Here is a 19,327-nt window from a genome sequence, read left to right as displayed (position 1 = left end):
TATACCCTTCAAAGGTATAAAGTCAAAGTTGTAAACAAAATAAAAAATCCTAGCCAAATGCATTGAACAGTGAACACAAAAGCAGGCGGAATAAACCCCGGGGGTGGGGTGGGGATCAGACTCACAGGGGTAAAAGCATCGGAAGAAGGGGCCGAAGAACGGTCTCGGGGCCTTTGGGGGCTGCCCTCTCTCCTCTCTTTTGGCCTGGCAAGGCAGACTGGAGCCTCCCTCCCCAGCTGCACTGGCACAGCCCTTCCCGCCCACTTCCACCCCTGGCACCAGGGTTGCATTCCCGGGCAGGGAGTGTCTTTCTGCCTTTGGGCTGAACCCAAAATCCGAGAGGGGAGCAGGCTGAGCTAGCAACTAGAGAGCCTCCGTTCCCGACTGGGGCAGCGATCTAGGTCCAGAGCTTGGGCATCTGCCTTCCACAGCAGCCCAGAACTGGCTCCCCTCTTTCTCCAGGCGCCTCTCCTTCCACCCGAGGCTGCCGGAAGCTGATTCCCCCGAAGCCCCCAAGGGGTCTGGGCAGGACTGCTGCTGCTTCTGGGGCACCGGCTTTGTTTCCACGGAGGAAACTTGCTCTGCACCCAAAGAGGTCAGGCGGTTGGGTCCATCCAGGATTCACCTTGGGAGCCTCTGAACAGCCCTGGGCCAAAGCAGGGGGGACAGGTGAGCAAGGGCTGCCCAGAGAAAGGATTCATGGGCAAAGAGCAGCGGGAGCAGAGGCAGCCCACCAGGCTAGGGCAGCCCAGGGGATTCGGCAGCCAGAAGCAGCCCATTAGTCCTGCTGGGGCAGCAGAAAGGGATTTCCTCCCCACCACTGAATCTCTGGACGCCGGAGGGACTCCAAAGCCCAGAGTTCTGGACTTCCCAGTCATTTTGCAAACTTCCTGTTTTGAACATAAAGCACGTCCTTGCCAACTTGCCAACGGGTTCTGCCAGGAGGGGGGATTTTTGGTGCTCAGCCAAGCTCCTTCCCGGCACAAACAACAGTCCAAAAACTTGCTCTCAAGTCGGCATCTAATCCTCTTATGTACATAAAGACAAACCTTATGCCTCTTATATAGGCAGGAAGCCAACTATGTGCCTGAAAAACAGAGGTCCACAGAGGGTTCTCCATAGATCAGCCGAGAAACACTCAGTCGCTGCAGCCCACAAAGTCTTTGGGACCCCTAAAGATCCACTCAGATTGATCACAGCAGAACTTGGTGAAATGACTGGTTTTGGCAAATTTCTCCTCCCTCAGTCTCCTGGGTTTTGACCAGAGCCATCAGGCTGACCTTCCTCCCCAGGCCATCCCATGGCCAGGGTGAGCTCTCCAAGAGAGCAGCCAGCCTGAAGAAGGGTTCTCACCAGGACAATCCTAGAGCTCCCTTGAAAGCAGGCTGGAAAGAGCGGAGTGTGGGCTCTGGTCACATGAGCCAAAGCAAGCCGTGTTATGGCCCAAAATGGTGGCCTGGCTCTCTCTGCACATTTCTCTGCCTGCTGCCTTGCACCCCCAGCTGAGGAATTCTCCCCCACCCCCACCCCCCAACATTCCGGATAAAGGGCTGTCTCACCCTTGGGAAGAGGAGCCAAAGCAGCCTGCAGGAGAAGGAGGTGGCAGTGTTAGGCCTGGCCGCTTCCTTGGCCTTGAAGAAAGCCAGTGAGGAGCTCCCTCAGCACAGGGAGGCAGTGAGAAGGGGGCTGAGGTCGGCTTGCAGAGCCCTCCCCCCAGCAATTGGTCCCCTGCTCACTTGGCTTGGCCACCCCCACAAACAAACAGGCAGGCATTCAGGTATACTTCAGATTAACCTCAGAGGGCAACGAAGGACGAATATGCCCCCAGAGACTTTGCAAAGAGCGGCTGTCCCCAATTAATGGCCAAGACCCTTTTGCGGAGGGAGGTGTGGGATAAAGATCAGCCTCTCCCCATTCTAGGAAGGGCTGGAAGGAGCGCTGTGGGTCTAAGCACAGTCTTGCAAGAGGAGGATTAACCCTTCCCCATTCAGGCTCTGGGAAACCAGGAATTCTTCACTGGAGCTTGGCGGGGGCTACCCCGCTTCTTCATCCAGAACATTGGGGTACTATAGGCTGAAATATCACAGTGCCAACAATGGGGCAGCCTCCAGCCCTTGCACCAATGTTTCTGTCTCTCGCACACCCCTCCCCTGCATAATCCCCTTCTGATCTAATACCTCTTGTGGCAGGGAGTTCCATGTAATGCCTGAGGCTCCTGAAAACTATAGCATCCCCCCCTCTTTTTTTCCTGCTACTCCTGGGCAACCCTTCAAGCGCACAGGTTGGGGTTGTACACGCATGTATGCAGAGTGGGATTCAGCAGGTTCTGACTGGTTCTGGAGAACCAGTAGCAGAAATTTTGAGTAGTTCAGAGAATTGGCAAATACCACCTCTGACTGGAGATCTCACAGTCTCCTTCTCCTGCCACGCCCACCAAGTCACGCCCACAGAACCGGTAGCAAAAAAAATTGAATCCCACCACTGCATGTATGTGACAAAAGGCACCTGATGCTTGTAAGAAGCAACTCCAGGACGGAGGGATGAAGCCAGTCTGGGCACTGGCCAAGGCCCCACGAGAGTGGCGGTTGCTTCTGCCTTGTGGCTCCAAAGGGCTGCCCAGTATTCTCCCCTCCCCCCACACACACAGTCCCCACCCCTCTTGCGCTGAAGGGGATGTGGAGACTTTGACAGCATATTTTCTCCTCCTCCACGCAAATCTGGAGACATTCCCTGCTCGCCAATGCCCAGGACTGTGGCGTTCTCAGAGCCAAAGGTGGCACCTACTCTGGAGCAGTTGGGGAACAAAGGAGCATTCTGGGGGTGCCTGAATGTAACTCCTTCTGCTGAAAGTTGGCAGCGCTGCCCCCGAGGGGCAGGCAGGGTGGCAAAACCAGTTTTCAGCGCTCAGCACCAACCCAGGAAGCTCTAAGCTACCAGCAAACCAAGCAATCTACTTGGCACCAGGGCTATCCTTGGAGGTAGGTGCACTGGAAGCGGGCAGAGTGCTTTTCAGCCTGGATCCGGAGGGCCAACTTGCTCTCTCGGCCTCGAGGCGCCTGAAAAAGCCCTACTAGGCACGAGAGAGGGCAGAGGGGATCAGCCCGGCTGGCCCAGCTTCATCCCAAGCCTGCTCTTCCACTCCCGTCCTCCATATCTTCGGCGTGCAGGGAGGCGAGGATGTGCTCGCCCGGAGCTCGTTTAAACCGGGCCGGCTTAACTTGCTCGCCCGCGGCAGCGGCCGGAACGGGCTCGGCCCCCGCCCAGCACAGGAGTCCGCGCGCCAAAACAGCCCAGCAAAGGAGGCGGAGCGGTTCCGCTGCTGGGGGCGCGCCTCGGCCGGGGCGTTGCAGGATCCGGGCCGGCCGGGAGCCTCCACTCGCCCGCGACACGCCCACCGGGGGCGCCTGCCGGTCCGCCCTCCAGCAGGCAGAGCTTAGCGTCGCGCCGCGTCCCGTCGATGCCGAGCACCGCCGCGGGTCAGGCCCGGCACAGGGAATGGTGCCATGGAGCGGCCGTCGGGACAACTGCAGCCCGAGCCGTCCCCGCAGGCCCAGCTGGCGAGCCGCCTGCTGGTCTCCTTCCAGTACCTGCACGTGCAGCTGGCTGGCGGCGCGCCCTGGGGCTTCACCCTGAGGGGCGGGCTGGAGCACGGCGAGCCGCTCATCGTCTCCAAGGTGAGTCTGCGGCGCAGGATCCCCGGACAGCGCGGGCCAAGCCCTCCGTGCGGCTCCCTGCGCTGCGGGGTCCGGCGCGAGCCGCAGCTCTTTGTCTGCCTGCCTCGAGTCCGCCTTCCCGCCCAGGAGCCTCTCCCCCTCGCTGCCTGGGCGTTGCTCGCCCTCCCCCGGCGGCCCGCCTCGTGTCCTCCCCGCCCGGCTGGCCTGGAGCGCAGCGAGCGGCGGCGGGCCCCGGCTGGGCAGCGCTTCTGGGCCGCAGCAACGCTCCGAGACCTTCCCCCTCCCCGCCGTGAGAACTCCCCTCCCCGGGACTGGCAAGTTGCTGAAGGGGCCACTGGGGACGAACTGCCCCGCTTCGACCTCGGATCGCCAGTGGCGGAGTCCGGTCCGGCGTCTCTCCCGAGCGGAGGGATGCCCGGGCCGCCTCCCTGAAGGACGGCGGGGGAGGGGGGCTCGGCTGGGCGCAGAGAAAAGCCGGCCGCCAGCCGAGGGCTCGCAGGGCTCGCGCGTCTCAGCCCCACCTGAGGGCGGAGTGGCCGCGGCCCCCGGGCGCCCGCCAATCGGGGAAAGCAGCCCCGCCCCCAGCGGGAATTCCCCGAGGAGGTTTGGGGGAGGGTTTCCCCAAGGAAAGGGAGCCAGCCGCATGCCAGGTCTCTCCCGGAGGGTGCCTCAAAGCCGGTGCTCAGCAGTAACAGCCCCGGGGCAGCGAATGAATGATTAACTGCCCTTGTGTGCCAGCAGGGCTGGAGCTCCTGACGGGCAACTGGGTGGCTCCCCTGGGCTGGGAGGCTCTGGGGAAGAAGCAGCTTTCAGGGAGGGGGGAGGGGGCTCTGCCAGGTTCCCTTTCGCCACCGCACAAAAATGCCTCACCTGTCAGGTGTCTCTCCTGAGCCCCCCGGCTGCCCCCAGCCCTCCTTTCCAGAGGAGATCCTGCTGGGGCCCTCAGCAAGGGGGGCAGGCCAAGAACTTTTCTGCCTGGGGAGCAGCACCCCAGGAGTCCCTGCAGCCTGCTTCCTCTCCACGCTCTCTCTCTGTCCCTGCGCCCACCTCCTGCAGCTGCTGGCATCCACTGGTGCCTACGCTCTGCACTGGCGTGTTCATGGTCGCTCCTCTGCCATGCCTGGGCCACAACGCAGCACCCTGTTCCACCGTGGGGATCTTTGCCTCACTTGGGTGCTCGCTCTTTGCCCTCGTCAAGAGGCCCAAAGGCTTTTGCAGGTACCCAGCCCCAGAGGGCTGACCCGTCTGGAGTTTGGGGGAGCCGGGACTCGCTGCCCCCTGCCCCCTCCCCCGCCGGGGGGCAAAGTATCTCCCACCAGGTCTGGTTCCAGACCAGGGAGTAGGAGCCTTTCTGCTGCCTGGCAAAATGGTGAGCAGGAACAAGGATTGCTTTGTGCAATAATCAGCAGCAAACTCCCTTCTCCCTGCGCACTCAGGGCTGGCTTTGCTTCTCTCCGCTTCCTTCGGGAGAGCTGCCTTGCTAGGGCTTCCAAAACCCCAAGCTCTGTGGGGCCTGCCTCCCACGGTTCCCTGAAGGAGGGCCCTGTCTTCTCTCCTCCTCCTCCTCCTCCTGGCACTCAGGAGGGACCAGCCGCCCGCCCACGCATGCACTAGAGGCTAAGCTGTGTCCTCCCCCCAAGAAGGAGCCCTCGGGCTGAGCTGAAGGCAGAAGAAGCCAGGCTGGGTGCTGGGAGTCCCTGCAGTCTCCGTTGGACTACAGGGCCATGTTGGGGGAGCCAAGAGCTGCAGCTTCCAAGCATCTGGGGATCAAAAACAGCCTTTCCTCCCCCTGTCCGAGGGGCTCCAGGCCAGAGGTCTCCTCCGCTGTGGGAGGGGCCTGGGTCCCTCTCTTAGAGAGCCTGAAGCAAGCGGGGAAGCGGGGCAGAGGCAACGGTGTCCTTCAGGTCCGGGCCAGGAAGCCTCTCCAGCTGAGCTCCCTGACCGCTGGCCTTTGCCACGGTGCCCCGGAGGGAGAGGACGGGCGCTGGCCTCGGGGGCTTCTGGGTCGAGTTGACTTCACTGAGGCAGAAGAAACTCGTCTTTGCTGGGGCTGCGAGAGGGGAAGGGAGGGGTGCCGAGGTCGGCGCTCCCCCCCTGAGGATCCCCACGTCCCCTCTTGAGGCTGCCCTGCAGAGGCGGGCAAGATGTTCTCTGTTTGGGCAGAGAAGCTAAAAGTTATTCTGGACTCCGGGAGAAGGTCAGGGCACAGGTCTCTGCTGGAATTGCAACCGTCGTCGGGCTTCGGGGTGAGAACGGAAGAGAAGCCTCCCCGCCTGGGACTCTCATCAGCGCAGCCCACAAGCTGGTCTCCACGCTTTGGTTTTGGAAGAACAAAGCAGCTTCCCAGCTGGGGAGTCCCAGGCCTCCAGGCAGTGGGAGCGATGGTGGGTGTCTGACCCTCTTGAAACCAGGGAGCCCGGGGCCCGGCCCCTCCCTCTGACGAAGCAGGTGGGAGTCTCAGGGCTGCCCCCCCAGGCCGAAGGCTGCAGCATGGGGCCCCTTGGAGGCCCCTTCCCGTGGCCCATCTCTGAGACCGGCCAGCCACGGTGCCTGAAGCTGGCACCAGGGCTCTGCATGGAGCTGAACCAGGTCTTCCCGCTGGAGAAGGTTAACTCGGCCTCCTCTCGGCCGCTGGGTGTGGCTCTTCTCCAGCCATGTGCCCAGGTCTCGTGGGCGCTCCGTGTCCTCATCACCACTGGCCCTGGTTCAGACCATGTGACCAGCAGGGAAGGGCTGCCCACCCTTCCTCCTCGGCTTGGGCCTCAGCCCTACTTTGGTCTGAGGGCACCGGCTGGCGCCAGCAGGGCCCTTCTTTGCGGGGGCTGATCCTGCAGGCAGTCCTTGAGGGGATCTGCTGCCTCCGTGGTGGGTCTCCTTTGCTTCTCCCCTGCAAGCAATCCCCACGTCAGCTGGACAGTGAGAGCTGATTCAAATCATTTACTGTTTCTTCTATGTCTTTGCTGTGAGCTGCCCAGATGGACATACAAGTGGATCCCTCAGCCCGGCCGCTGCCCTGCGGGGGCTGGCAGGTAACCCTTCCCACCCTCTCTCTACCCTTCCAGGTGGAGGATGGGGGAAGGCGTCCCTCTCACAGAAGATGCGCTCCGGCGATGAGCTGGTGAACATCAACGGCACCCCTCTCTACGGCTCTCGGCAGGAAGCCCTCATCCTGATCAAGGGCTCCTACCGCGCACTCAAGATGATCATCCGGAGGTGAGAACTAACTCTCTCTCTCTCTCTCTCTCTCTCTCTCTCTCTCTCTCTCTCTCTCTCTCCCCCTCTCCCTCTCCCTCTCCCTCTCTGAGGATCCTGCCCACACCGGCCTCTGCTGCCAGGGAAGAGCCCTCCCTGAGTGAGGGGGCGCATGGCCTTCTTCCGGGGCTGGGGGGCGCTGTTCTCACCACAGCAAAAGAGGGCGGTGGGCTGCAGGCCGGTCTGCAAGGGGCTGCTCCTGCCAGATTTCCAGCTGGGCGGGGAGAGGGGAGGCAGCATGTGCCTGGAGCGCCTGGACCTTGGCTGCAGCTGCCATCCTGTGGCAGGAATTTGGGATTGCACCCCAATTTGAGCTGGCAAAGGCAGAGAGAAGCTCCCCTTGCCCGGGGTAGCAGCTGATCTTTGGAGAACTTGGTTGGATTCCTCCTCTATTCCTCTCCTGCCTCCAAAGCACGCCAGTCCTTCAGGTTGGTCAAGTTCTGAACGTTGCGGCTAGCAAGAGCTGAATGTCTCTGAGGGCAGAAGAGACCCCCCCCCCCCCCGCCTGGCAGGACGATGCTGTTGGCAAGAGAAGGTTTTGCAGGGGGCGGCCTGGTCTCTCATTAAGAAACAGAAATGAGTCCGGAGACGCGTGTGCTTTCTGGATTTCTCCACACACGGACAGATCAGTTCCAGGTCAACCACGCCTGTTTCGGGGCCTGGCTGCCCTGAAACTGTCCGAGAACTGACTCGGTCAGCAGAGAAGCCAACAACCCTGGACGGTCCTTCCCTCTGCCGGCCTTTGCGGCCAGAGCCAGCCAAGGAGGGCGCCTTGGGTCCGGGTCCACCTGGAGCTCTGACCAAGCACCAGTAACTGCTGCTGCCGCTGCCACCGGCAAGCGCACATTTTCTGACCACGTCCCTAAAAGCAAGCAGGCCTCATTGGTCCACTCGAACGTAGCTCCGAAACCGCTGCGCTTAGTAGCCCCCCTGGTGAGAATCCTGAGAAGCCAAAGGGCTCCGGAAGGCCCCGTATTCAGTAAGTCAAACCTCGCAGGGTCTTGCGTGGCCAGAGTCCAGGATAGCCAGAGACCGGGGCCAGCAAGTCTTGCCCCCGCCCCCCAGTCTGCCTGCCACTGGAAGGGCCTGGAAGGAGGAAGAGCCGAGAGGGTGTCCTGGTCGGAGGCCCTTTGGGCGATACCAGGCAGGGGGCCTCCTATGCAGCCCTCTCCGTTCTGGGAGTGGGGCTGCTGGGGGAAGTGGGCGGCTGCGGCCATTTGGGCAAAGCTCATCCCCACTGTCGTCCTGTAGGTCTGAATCGGTTTGTGATTCTGGAGTCAGGAAGGTTGAAAAGCTTTTATTTGTCTTCCTTGGGGGGAAGAGCCAGCAAACCTGACGCTTCCCGCCTGAGCATCATGGAGCGGGCAGCAGAACATCTGGCCTGCCTTGGAGTGGAGCATGGGCAGGGAGCCTCTTTTGGCAATCCACAGCCCGCTAGAAGCCCAGAAGAGCTCCTCGCCTGTGGCCCCACAGCCTCTCTGCTCCTCCTCAGCTCCTGCTTCTTCTTTGCCCCCAAACTGAGCTGGCAATGACCTCATCCTTCCTGCACTTTGTCCCAGCCACTTCCTGTGGGTGGGTGGGAGGGTGTGGGGCAGCCCTGAAGCTCAGCTGGAGGCGCTGCTTAAAGCAGCAAGAGGCATTCTGGAATTCCCCTGCTCCCCCGCCAGGCCAGGCGCCAGGCTTGCCCTCCCCACCCTGGAGATCCTCGCCCACCCACTTCTCCCCTAGGAGGCAGGTGGCCAGAGGATTGGAGCCCGAGGAAGAGAGGCTTCCTCCCCCTGCCTTGAGGGGAGGGGTCAGGAAGCCCCTTCCCTGGGGTCTCGGCTTCTGATATTGCCGCTGCCAGCAAAACTTATCTGCCTGGACATCACTTCCTCACCGCTTCCGGGCTGGGAGGAGACAAGGATGCGAACTGGCTCCAGGAGCCTGGAGGAGGCAGGAAGCCCTCCCTGCTGGGCCGGCCACTTCCAGTCCCACTCAGCTGCCTCGGGGGCTGGCTGGGCTGGGCTGGGCTGGAGCCTGGGCACAGCTGCCTTGCCAGACCTCACCAAGCGTTGCCCGGGACAGGTGTGTATCGAACTTGCAGGTTGGGTCTGATTGTGCATGGCTTTGGGGTTTTTTTTGGGGGGAGAACTAACTGGCTGGAATGATGGCAATGAAATGCCCGGCGGAGGCACACGGCTCCTGCTGATGTCCCTCTGTGGGGTCTCGCCTGGGGACTGCTGGGTTCATGGCATGGTTAGTAGGTTTGGGCCAGGCGGGGCCTCCTCCACTCTGCCCTGGCCCAGGGGGCTCTTCCCACCTAGGGCGGGTCTTGCCTTGCCAGAGGGGCTCAGCCTCGGCGGCACCAACCCCAACCAGCCCAGAGGTTTCCATCGGACCGTTCCCTTCCAGCTGAAGGTCACCAGGTGGCGTTTGGCTGGGCTGGCAGGACGTGGGGATTCGGGGCCCAGCCCCCTCCTCCCCTTCAGAGCGCAGCTTCTTTGTCAGGCAGGGGGGCCGTCCAGCTGGGTGGGGCTGGGAAGGAAAAGGCTCCGACGGCCCTGGGAGAGCCAGAGGGGGCTTGGGAGGTGGGGAAGGGCACCCAGCGAGTGGGGTGCCCCTCACTTTCGCCCCCTCTCCTTTTGCTTTGCCTGGAAGGAGGAATGTGCCGATCCTCCGGCCCCACTCATGGCATCTGGCCAAGCTCTCCGAAGTCCCGACTGAGGGTGCCGTCATGACCTTCCCTGCAGACCCCCTGAGTCTCTCCTGGCACTTGGGCTGCGAGACGAGGTGAGTGCCCGAGGAAAGAAGGGCGGGGGGGCTGAGGGGCTCCTGGGGGTCTGCTCCATCGGCAGAGGGAAAGGTGCCCTGTCTTGTCTGGGGCACAGGGGGCTTTCCTCTCGGAGCCCGGGCATCCTGGGCTGAGAGCGCAGCCGTATCCGCTGGGGCTGCAGAGAGTCAGCCGCCTTTTGTGCCCCAGTTGGGGAGACAGGAAGGGCCCTGGTGGTGGCCCCACAGCTCCGGAGGCCTGGCTTTCCTGCAGGGCTTTTGGGGCAGCCCCGGTGCCACTTCTCTGGCCAGCTGACCCCTTCCCAGAGCTCTGGCTGGACTGGGCACCATTGTGCCCATCCTGAGCGTTCCTGAGCAAGGGGGGCGATGGCACAATTTCCCTGGGAAGCCTTGCCTGCCTTTTGTCCCATCAGGAAGGGGGTGGCCCAGCGCCATGCAGGCTGCCAGAAAGCAGAGGAGTTCTCAGGGCAGGGCTGCTTCCTTGCAGGTAGCATCCCCAAGGACCCTCAGCTGCCAATATTCCCCTTCAAGGAGGGGTGGCTTCAGCTCCTTGCCAAGCGCGCAAGAGGAGCTGCCAAATCTCTCTGAGTTGGAGGATACAGCATGGCAGGCAGGACCCGCGTGCCTTTGGCCTGAGGAGCCGGGTGCCAATCTGGGCAGGGCTTCTCTTTTGGAGGAGCTGCTCCTATTTGGCATCCCCTGGATTGGGATCGGCTGGGTCTTTGCAGTGCAGAACCCACAGCGCCCCCCCCCCGGTTGGCACCGGCTCTCCAATGGGAGCTACAGCCTGGCAGTGGCTGGAGAGGAAGGGCTGCTCTGGAGCCCTGGGAAGACGGGGATTCGACGTGCCCCTGATGCCATCGCTGCTGGTGCTCCTCAGCAGCAGGCAGGCAGGCCAGGTGGGTCCTTGGTGGCACCTCGGGTTGCCCTTCTTGGCCTGAGCCCCAGTAGATGGCGGGACATCCCCTTCCCACCTCCAGGCAGGGCCCCTGATAGGAAGGACGGAGGGTCGAGGGAAGCCAGGTCTGGAGAGAGCCTGGGGAGGGGGGCTGCTGCGGCACCATCAGGCCTTGGGGAGCCAAGCAGGGCTGCCCTGCCCCTGTGACGTGGGGGCCTCCCCTTTCTTCCCGCCCCCAGTGACCTGCCCTTGCCGTGGAACCCTCTCTCTCCCCACTGCACCACAGACAAGAGCAGCTCCCTCGGCAGCATGGACAGTCTGGACCCGGCCAGCCAGACCTACTATGAGGGCAGCCTGTCCCCCGTTGACCAGGCCATGTACCAAAGCAAGCGGGACTCTGCCTACAGCTCCTTCTCGGCCAGCTCCAGCACCTCCGACTCTGCGCTGCGACCTGAGGAGGCCGGCTCTGTGGACGGCACCCAGCCTGGCCAGCTGCCCGAGCCTCGCTATCTGCAGACAGGGAGAGAGCCTGCAGGCCTGCCGTCCCCTGCTCCTGCTGCCCGGGGACCCTCCAGCCTTCCGCCGGGCTCTCTTCCCAGCCCTGCCAAAGCAGCGGCTGCCCCTCCCCGCCCGCCTGTGAGACAGGACAGCCTGCGTGCATGTAACTCCCCTCTGGAAGATCCAAGAGCCCCGACCCACGAGGGTGGTTTGTGTCCCGAGAATCGGTGGTGCTCGGACATCTCCCTCTGTGCCCCTGGCCGAGATCCCCAGGGGCCTGGGGGACAGCTGACCACCACAGGCCCCCTGAAGGACCCTCCATTCCCTGACCAGTACTACCTGCTGAGCTCACACACAGAGCCACACCCTGGGATGAAGAAGAGCCCACAAACCCCCTCGCCTTTGGCTGAGAGCCCCCGAAGAGAAGGGGCCGGAGGTGGAGCCAGAGCCTCCCTCTTCCTGGAAGGCTGGCTGGGCCGGGCCCTTCGGCCATCGCCACAGCGTCCCAGAACACCTGCTGGTGGCCCAGTTGCAGGCCTTGGATGTCTCCCGTGGCCAGGAGGGCCCCAGCTGGACGGTGTCCCCGCTGCACAAGGAGCAGAAGGAGCGGCAGCCCCCAGAGCCGTGGCTGAACCCAGACCAGGAGCCCTGTGAGCCGGCAGGAGAGTTGGATTCCCCCTCAGCTGCAGAAGAGGGCTCCCCTTCCGGACGGGGCGCTTGTACGGCACAGGGGAGGCCCCAGAGCCCCCTCCTGACCCTGACTGGCTCCCCACCACTGCCTCCATTTGGCAATGCCAGCACCCCCGGCCAGGCTTCCAGGCAGCCCCCACGTGGATCACTTGCCAGATGCAGAAAGGGGCCTCCCAGCCGCCCAGAAGGGCCACCAGCGCTCTGCACAGATCCGCCGGCGCAGTGACCGCTTCGCCACCAACCTGCGGAATGAGATCCAGTGGCGGAAAGCCCAGCTGCAGAAGGCCAAAGGCCCCAGGGGGCTGGGGTGTGAAGAGGCAGAGGAGCCCCCGCCCACCCCACGGCTCCTGCCCTGCCTCCTCCCTTAGGGGAGGGCAGACCCCTTGGCTCCTCTGGGCTGCCGGCCGTGCCCCCAAGCGGTGGGGCTCCGAGCTGAGCGTGTTTGGGGAGCAGAGAGCCCCATGCAGCCCCCAGAGGATGCCTGGGGACCTGGTGCCCAAGGAGAAGCCTCTGCCATCGGCCCGTGAGGCTGGATGGGGAGGCGGCCGCTGGCGCTGGTCCCCAGAGCACAAGCTCCAGCCTCAGGAGTCCGAGCCAGGGCTGCCCGCACAGCTGCCTTTGGAGGAGGCCGGCCTTTTGCCTTTTGCTGACCGGCGGAAGTTCTTTGAGGAGACCAGCCGCCCGCTGCCCGCCAGGCCCTACGGCTCCCTTCAGGGCAGGCTTGAGAGCACCCGGACCACCGAGGCAGAGAAGCTGGGAAGCACTGAGCACGGGGACTTCCGGCGTCACTCCCTTGACCAGTCCTACCGGTGCCCACCTTCACCTCCCATCCACCAGCCAGAGAGTCTGAGGTTGTGCAAGTCCCTGGCACGACCCGGTGTGGGCGCTGAGCATTGGTGGGCTCTTCCTTGCTCGTGCGCCATCCGAGAGGCCTGCGCCTGCAGCTTTAGGGATGAGTGCGCCATGCTGCAGTCGAGGAGCAGGCCAGGGCCACGCAGCCACCGCACCCACCATTGCCACCCGTGTTCCTGGAGCTGCCACAGTGAGTGCTGTTGCCTAGGTCAGCAGAAGCTTCTGGAGAATGGAGGTCCCTGGCAAACAAGGAAGCCTCTTCAGAGGGTAGGTTGGGTTTTCCCCTAGTGGGGGACAGGGGAGAGGCCCTCGGCTGCTGGGATGGGCCTCATCCCCTTTGCCCAGGCTGGGAGGGGCTCTGTGGTCCATCCCTTCCCCTCACCCTCCTCTCCTGCCTCCCAGGAATTCTCCCCGGACGACGGATGGGAGCCCCCAGCTGTGGACAGAGCCAGCAGCCAGGCTGTGAGGTAAGCATTTGCCAGGCAGGACAGAAATGGGCTTGGCTGGGTGGCCCTCTGGGCTGCCTGCTGGGGAGGGAGGGGGCCGGTGTCTCTGAGAGCCTCTCGTGGAGGTAGACCCTAATCTGCCCCTGCTTCCCTCACCCTCCCATGAAGGGCTCAGAGAGGCCGATGGGCGCGTCTCCTCTGAGAGCGGGTTGGGAGCCGGTCGGTCTCCCCTGTCGGGCGCTCTGAGGCTGGCCCAGGCCTGGCACGCTGTGGGATCCCTGTAGAACTGGGTCTGCCTAAGTGGACGGAGTGCTGGCCTTTTGCTCCGCTGCTCAGGTGTGGGGGGGGGGGGAGACCCCTTGGGCCCTGGCCTTTGACAAGCAGCTGCCCTGTGGGGGAGGCCAACTTGAGGCAGCCGCCAGCTTGGCTGCCACTCATCCGCTTTTGCCTGGCCAAGTGAAATGAGTGTTCTTGGCCAGAATTAGTGGGCCCCGACAGCTAAGAGACCCTCATTCCTTCCTCAGAGCCGCCACCCATCCACCCGCCCACCCTCGTGCCTGCAGCCCCTCCTCCTCTTTTTTCCAGCCAGCTCCTGCAGCACAAGGTGACCTATGCCAGGGTCAGCCCCTCCTGGGCCTGCTTTGAGTACACCGAACCGGCTGGGCCTCCTTTCTGCCGGGTCCCATCCACACCCAACCTCTCCTGGGACTGCGAGCGGCCAAAGTGGGTCACGGAGAAGGGCGGCTCGGAAGGGGGGCTCAACGAGTCCCACAAACCCCCCTTGCGCGAAAGGGCCTATTCGGAGAGCCACCTCTGCGTCGAACCTGCCGGTGTCTCTGCGAGGGATTGGCAAGAAGCCCCTTTGGCCAAGGCAGAGGAGAGAGCACCAAAGTCACCACCATGCCAAGCCAGAAAAAGGAGGCCCCCTCCTCCGCGCCCTCCCCCACCCAACTGGGAGAAATACCGCCCAGCCCGGGCCAACCTGTCCGTCCATGCACAGGACTGCTGGGCCCCGGGCCAGCCTGGCTTCGAAGCGGCCAGGCAGCGTTCTCAGAGCCTCCCTGCGGAGCAGCCTTGGCACAACAGGCCACAACTGCAGTGCCCGCGGCTGCCTTCTACTGGACCCGATGGCGCCCCTCCCTTCCCAGACAACCCTCACTACTATTGCCACGGTTCACCCCCCCAGACCCCGGAGAGGCTGATGGGCGAGGCAAGTGACCGGCGTGCCTCATTCAGGCAAGTGCCTTCCATTGGTTTCCGCTTTCCCTGTCCCAGAAGTGGGGAGGGTTGGGAGGAGCGTCCCCAAGGCATTAGCTGAGCCCGTCCTGCCCTTCCCGCAAGTTGCACCAGGGTCCAACCTGCCAGATGAGGTGCAGGGAGGGCAAGCAAGGGGGGCTGTGACAGCCATGCCAAGGAGAAGGCGCTCTCTGCCTCTCATCTTCCCTTTAGGGCAGAGAAGGGTGCACAAGACCCCTGGAGAATCAGCTGCCCCCCAGCTGTGCCTGCAAAGGGAACGGCCTGGGCTTAACAAGAGACGGGTTGGTTTTGTGCTTACAGGGCAGCCAGTTCCTCGGAGGGGGCAGCTGCCAAGGAGCCTCCCTGGGTGGAGGAGCAGCAGATGCCATCCGGCAGTCCCTCAGAACAGCCCCTTACCTGGCGTGAGTCTGTTTCCTTTGGGGTGTGGCGGAGGGTCTGCTTGGAGGGCAGCGCTGCTGGCTTACACCTTCTGTGCCCACCAGAGCCCCAGCAGGGTGTGCCTGTGTCCCAGAACGCTGTGAGAGAGAGTCATGCATCAGGGCCGCCGCCCCTCTCACGCCTGAATTCGGAGGAGCTGATGAGAGACGTGGCAGGCAAGGACCACTCTCTGGCCGGAGTGCTGAGCTCTGGCTTCGGATTGCGGTCAGCAGCTGAGGTGATGGGTGAACTCTTTGCTGCAAGCAGCTGTGCTCTCTGGCCAAGGCAGGACTGGTCACTGCTGGGGAGTGGTCCCAGCTGCCCTGAAAGGTAGGCACCTTCGGGCTTTGCAGCCTGGGGGAAGGGAGAGAGAGAGTCGGTGCCAGCACGAGAGCCAGACTGACTTCTGGCTGCAGCACCCAGCCTGGCTTGGGGAGAGCTGAGTCCGGAGGCCAGTTCTTGCGCCAGGGCCCCTTGGGTGGTCCTGGGCTGATGACCTTCTCACAGGTTGCTGGGATTAGAAAATGGTGGTGGTGGGGGGAGAGAAAGCAGGGTTGTGCTGCCCTGAAGCAGTGAGGAAGTGGAATGGCATAGGCCGATGCAGCTGGGCTGCTGGAGCCTCCGTTTCCTTTCAGGGATGTTGTCGTGCGCCCCCACCCACCCCCACCCCGGATGGCAGACCAGCCTCTTCTCTCCCCCCAACCTGTACCCCCAATGCGTCCTTTTCTGTAGGCAGCAGAAGCCTTCCGAGCCCCCCTCTTGCTTGACTTACCTCAACCTGTCGGCGGGCAAGGCGGAGCTGCTAAACCAAATGAAGGACTACTCTGAGTTGGCTGCAGCCGCCCCAGAAGAGGAGCCGGACCACGACCTGGCTCAGAAGAAGGTGAGCAGATCGGTGACCCAGAGAGTCCGGGGCCTGAGCAGCCAGCTCAAGGCCCTGGATACGGAGGCCCTTGGCTCCAGGGGGGCACCAGGAGTCTTGGGGGTCTTGGGGGAGCATCTGCGAAGTCCCAGCAGGGCTGACAGCCGACCAGCCTTTAGTTGGGACCATGTCTCCCTCGAAAACACAACCCCTTGCAATCTGGGCTCCCCCTGAATCTTCCCAGGCAGCCACTGACCTCTCCGCTCTGCAGGTGCAGCTGATCGAGAGCATTGGGCGGAAGCTGCTGGTGCTGCAGGAGGCCCAGCAGAGCCTGCAGGATGACCTGAGTGCCAATGCGGCCCTTGGCAGAGAGGTGGAGAATTACATCAAAGGGGCCTGCAAGCCCCACGAATTGGAGAAATTCCGCCTCGTCATGGGCGACCTGGACAAGGTGGTCCACTTGCTGCTCTCGCTGTCTGGGAGGCTGGCCCGAGTGGAGAACGCCCTCAGGGGGCTGAATGTGGAGGAGGAGGAGGAGGAGGAGGAGAAGGTGAGCACTGAAGGGGAGAGGGAGGGCAGGCTGCTGAGGGTGGCTGGCCTGCCCTGGCAGAGCGGAGCTTCCCTGCAGCAAAGCTGCCCTGGGTCCTCCGTTGCCCCCTGATGTGACTCTGGCTGTGTGTGCTGGGTCGCCACCAGGCCCAAACAATGGCAGCGGGTTGCTCCTTGCCTGCAGGGCACAGGGTGGGGCTCCCCCCACGAAGGCTATGCCACTCTTCCTTCAGATAGAAACAGCCATGCAATTCCACAGTGCTGGGCTTCCGGTTCATCAAAGGGTACCCAGCCCCACAGCTGGCAGCCCTGGGCTGCACCACACTGCTTCCCCAGGCCCTTGGCAGCGCCAGTCCTGGCAACCATAAGGCCAGGAGTTTGCGGTGCAGCCAGTTTGACCCCCTTTCCTGCCCTGGTGGGAACTCCAGTGCTGCTTCTTAGATCCAGCCCTGGGCTCTGCAGCCAGCATGGGGCTCCTGACCTGAAGAGGCCCCAGGCGTGGCCAGCACTGACCGGGTCTTTCTCCTCTTCCTCCTCTCTCCTGCTGCCCCCTCCCCCAAGATGGCCCTCTTGGAGAAGAAGCGGCAGCTGACAGCACAGCTGGAGGATGCCAAGGAGCTGCAGGAGCACGTGGCTCAGCGGGAGCAGCTCGTCTTTGCCAACGTCTCGCGCTGCGTGGCCCCCGAGCAACTGCAAGACTACCAGCACTTTGTGCGCATGAAGTCCACCTTGGCGATCCAGCAGCGGCAGCTGGACGATAAGATCAAGCTGGGCGAGGAGCAGCTGCGTTGTCTCTGGGAGAGCCTCCCTCGGAGGCCCCGGAAGCCCTAGAGGAGCCAGGGCCCCACTGGTTGGGGGGAGGGCTGCCTGCAAGCTGCAGGGCCTCCGTGAACTTCTGCCCTCTGGAAAGCCTTTTGCCAAAGAGCTGTGCCTGCTCCTGCCCTCACCCACATGCCTTTTGCCACAAGGATGCGCCCGCCTGCAGTTAGGGTCAAGGAAAGGCGGCTGGGGGGGTCCTCGCAGCCACCCCACAAACTACCCGGCTGGCTAGATGAGGGGACCATCCCTTCCAGGGGCCACACAGCCTAGCACGGACATCGTCTCCCTCTCACCATACTGTCCGAGCTCCACTGTGGGGACCCGTTGCTCACCTTAAGTGCCTCCAAGCCACAAAGCGCCCTTTTCTGTTGGTCCCTGTTATTTATTTTCTGCTGTTGCAACATTAGAGTCTGTTTCCAAGTGAAATGTGGATCTGGGCCAGGTGGCTGATGGGCTGCCCAAGAGCACGACACGGGCTGCTTCGGAGCTCATGTGCACAGCAGCTTCCCCAGAGAGTCCAGCCTTGGCCCAAGGAGCCCTGCCAGGGGCATCGCATCTCCGTGGCATCTTGCCCGTATCCCCAAGTAAGCCCTGGGCTGCTGCTTCAGTCTTCCCAAGGAGGGACCCAGGTGAGAGCAGCCGCAGTCGCTGCAGCCAGCTTTGCGGGCCTTGCCTTGCCTTCTCCTGCGGGCTCAGGTGGCAGCCGTCCAGCAGCAAAATGGTGCCAGGGTTAGGCTGTGCCCCCTGCAGCCCAGGGTCAGGTGAGGGTCAGGCCTGGAGAAGCCGGCTTTGCAGGGGCTGTGGTCAGACCCCTAAGCCAGCGATGGTGGAGGGACAGCAGGCATAGAGCCAAGCCTGCCTTTCTCCTGTGCTACGAGCTGGCTGCCTTAGTGGATCCATGGGCAATCCATCCCCCCCTTACCAGCTCTTTCCCTCGGCCTTGGCCAGACAGCCCTGCCCTGGGAGGGGGTCTCCCTTCCATCTTCCCGGCATGGCCTGAAGCTGACATTCCCTTTTGGTGGGGACTGGAGAACAAGGGCTGCTCTTCCTCCCTCTCCTGTATCCGCCAGGGAGGAATGTGTTGGGATCCTGCCATGGCTATTGTGGCCCTAACATCCTCTTCCTCTCCATTGTCCTTGGACCAGTGCAGGAAGCCAAGTCTGCCTGGCTTCACCTCTTCAGGGCTGGGCTGCCTGGAACTCACACATTCTTGCCTGGAGGAGGAAGGTGGGGAGGAAGGCCCGGGCTGGGCTGCCTCGGCCTGCTGGGCCTTGAGAGGAGGAGGAGTGGAAATCCCACCCCTGGGCTCCCGACAAGCAAGGAAGGTGGGCGGCTTCTCCCCTTTCACCCCCCAAGAGGGAGACCCACTGTTTCCAGAGCAGCTTCTCGACCGGCTGCTGCTGCTGCCCTCCAGAGCTAGGGCCGGGGCTGCTCCAGAAGGGCCGGTCCTTGGCCTCTGACTGCTTCCTGCCTCGGGCTCCTGAGGAGGGACTCGCCATCCTTCCTTTGAAGAGCTGGGCCGGCCTTTATCCTTTTGGGAAATCTGGGCCTGCCCGCTGGCGTCTTCTGGAAAAGGACTCGGATACAACAGCCCATAATCACCACCGAGCAACTTCGTTTCTACTTTAGCCTCTGCTGGTCCTGGAACAGCCCTGGGAGTGGGGCGTGGGTGCAAGTCCACCATTTTGGAAGCTGGAGTGGGGAGGCAGCGGCCGAAGTCACAAGTCAGCCTCTCTCTGCTTTTCCCAGGCCAACCTTGGAAATTCACCCTGTCTCTTCTCCAACTGACCCCCTCCTCCCCACAAGTATTTCCAAGCCTTTTGTGGGGAGGTGGCTGTAAAAGTGTGGCACACATATGTGCATGGAAAAGAGGTCAGGTTGCCTGGGACTCTCCAGGCCCAGCTTCTGGCTGTCCAACACAGGGCTCTGTATGGAGTGGGAAGGAGCTCTGTGCAGCCTGGGAGCTTGGCGATTGCCAGCTTCCCCTTCCTCCTCTCCCATGCCTCCCACCTGCAGCTCCCTGTACTTATTTGCAGGAACAGGGTTGTTCCCTGGCCATTTCTGCCCCCTCTCCCTGCCTGGCTTGCTCTAAGCAGCTGCTGTGCCCAAGCAGCCCCTCCTCAGCGCAGGTGGAACCCAAGTGCCAACTCTGGAGGCATGTTGCTATGTGATTAAATGCATGAGTTGCTGGCTGTAATTTTGTGCTTCCTACACACCAAAGAATCTATGGTTCCTGTCCAACGTTTCCACAGCGAGATCTCTTCAGTTGTGTTTCCAAAGGTGTTCTGACACCACCACCTCCAGCAGTTTGTGCCTTGGCTACGGGTGCAATTATGGGAAG

At 62.7% G+C, this 19,327-nt stretch overlaps 1 protein-coding gene across 1 annotated transcript; it reads left to right on the top strand.

Annotated features, from left to right (window-relative positions):
• The first annotated feature begins 3,357 nt into the window (after positions 1 to 3,357).
• SHROOM4 (shroom family member 4) lies at positions 3,358 to 19,178 on the top strand. The gene is given in 14 exon segments (XM_087972328.1): positions 3,358 to 3,678; positions 6,737 to 6,887; positions 9,567 to 9,698; positions 10,836 to 11,511; positions 11,513 to 11,962; positions 11,964 to 12,071; positions 12,073 to 12,903; positions 13,039 to 13,103; positions 13,668 to 14,318; positions 14,640 to 14,740; positions 14,822 to 15,086; positions 15,489 to 15,639; positions 15,890 to 16,168; positions 16,729 to 19,178. Coding segments are annotated over 14 exon segments (4,305 nt in total). The 5' UTR covers positions 3,358 to 3,503; the 3' UTR covers positions 16,999 to 19,178.
• The last annotated feature ends 149 nt before the right edge of the window (positions 19,179 to 19,327 follow it).

This window comes from Notechis scutatus, chromosome 10, assembly GCF_049901735.1.
Source record: "Notechis scutatus isolate UNSWTSFEM ecotype Mainland chromosome 10, rNotScu1.2, whole genome shotgun sequence".
NCBI lineage: Eukaryota > Metazoa > Chordata > Lepidosauria > Squamata > Elapidae > Notechis > Notechis scutatus.
This window is presented reverse-complemented; position numbering and strand designations above follow the sequence as displayed.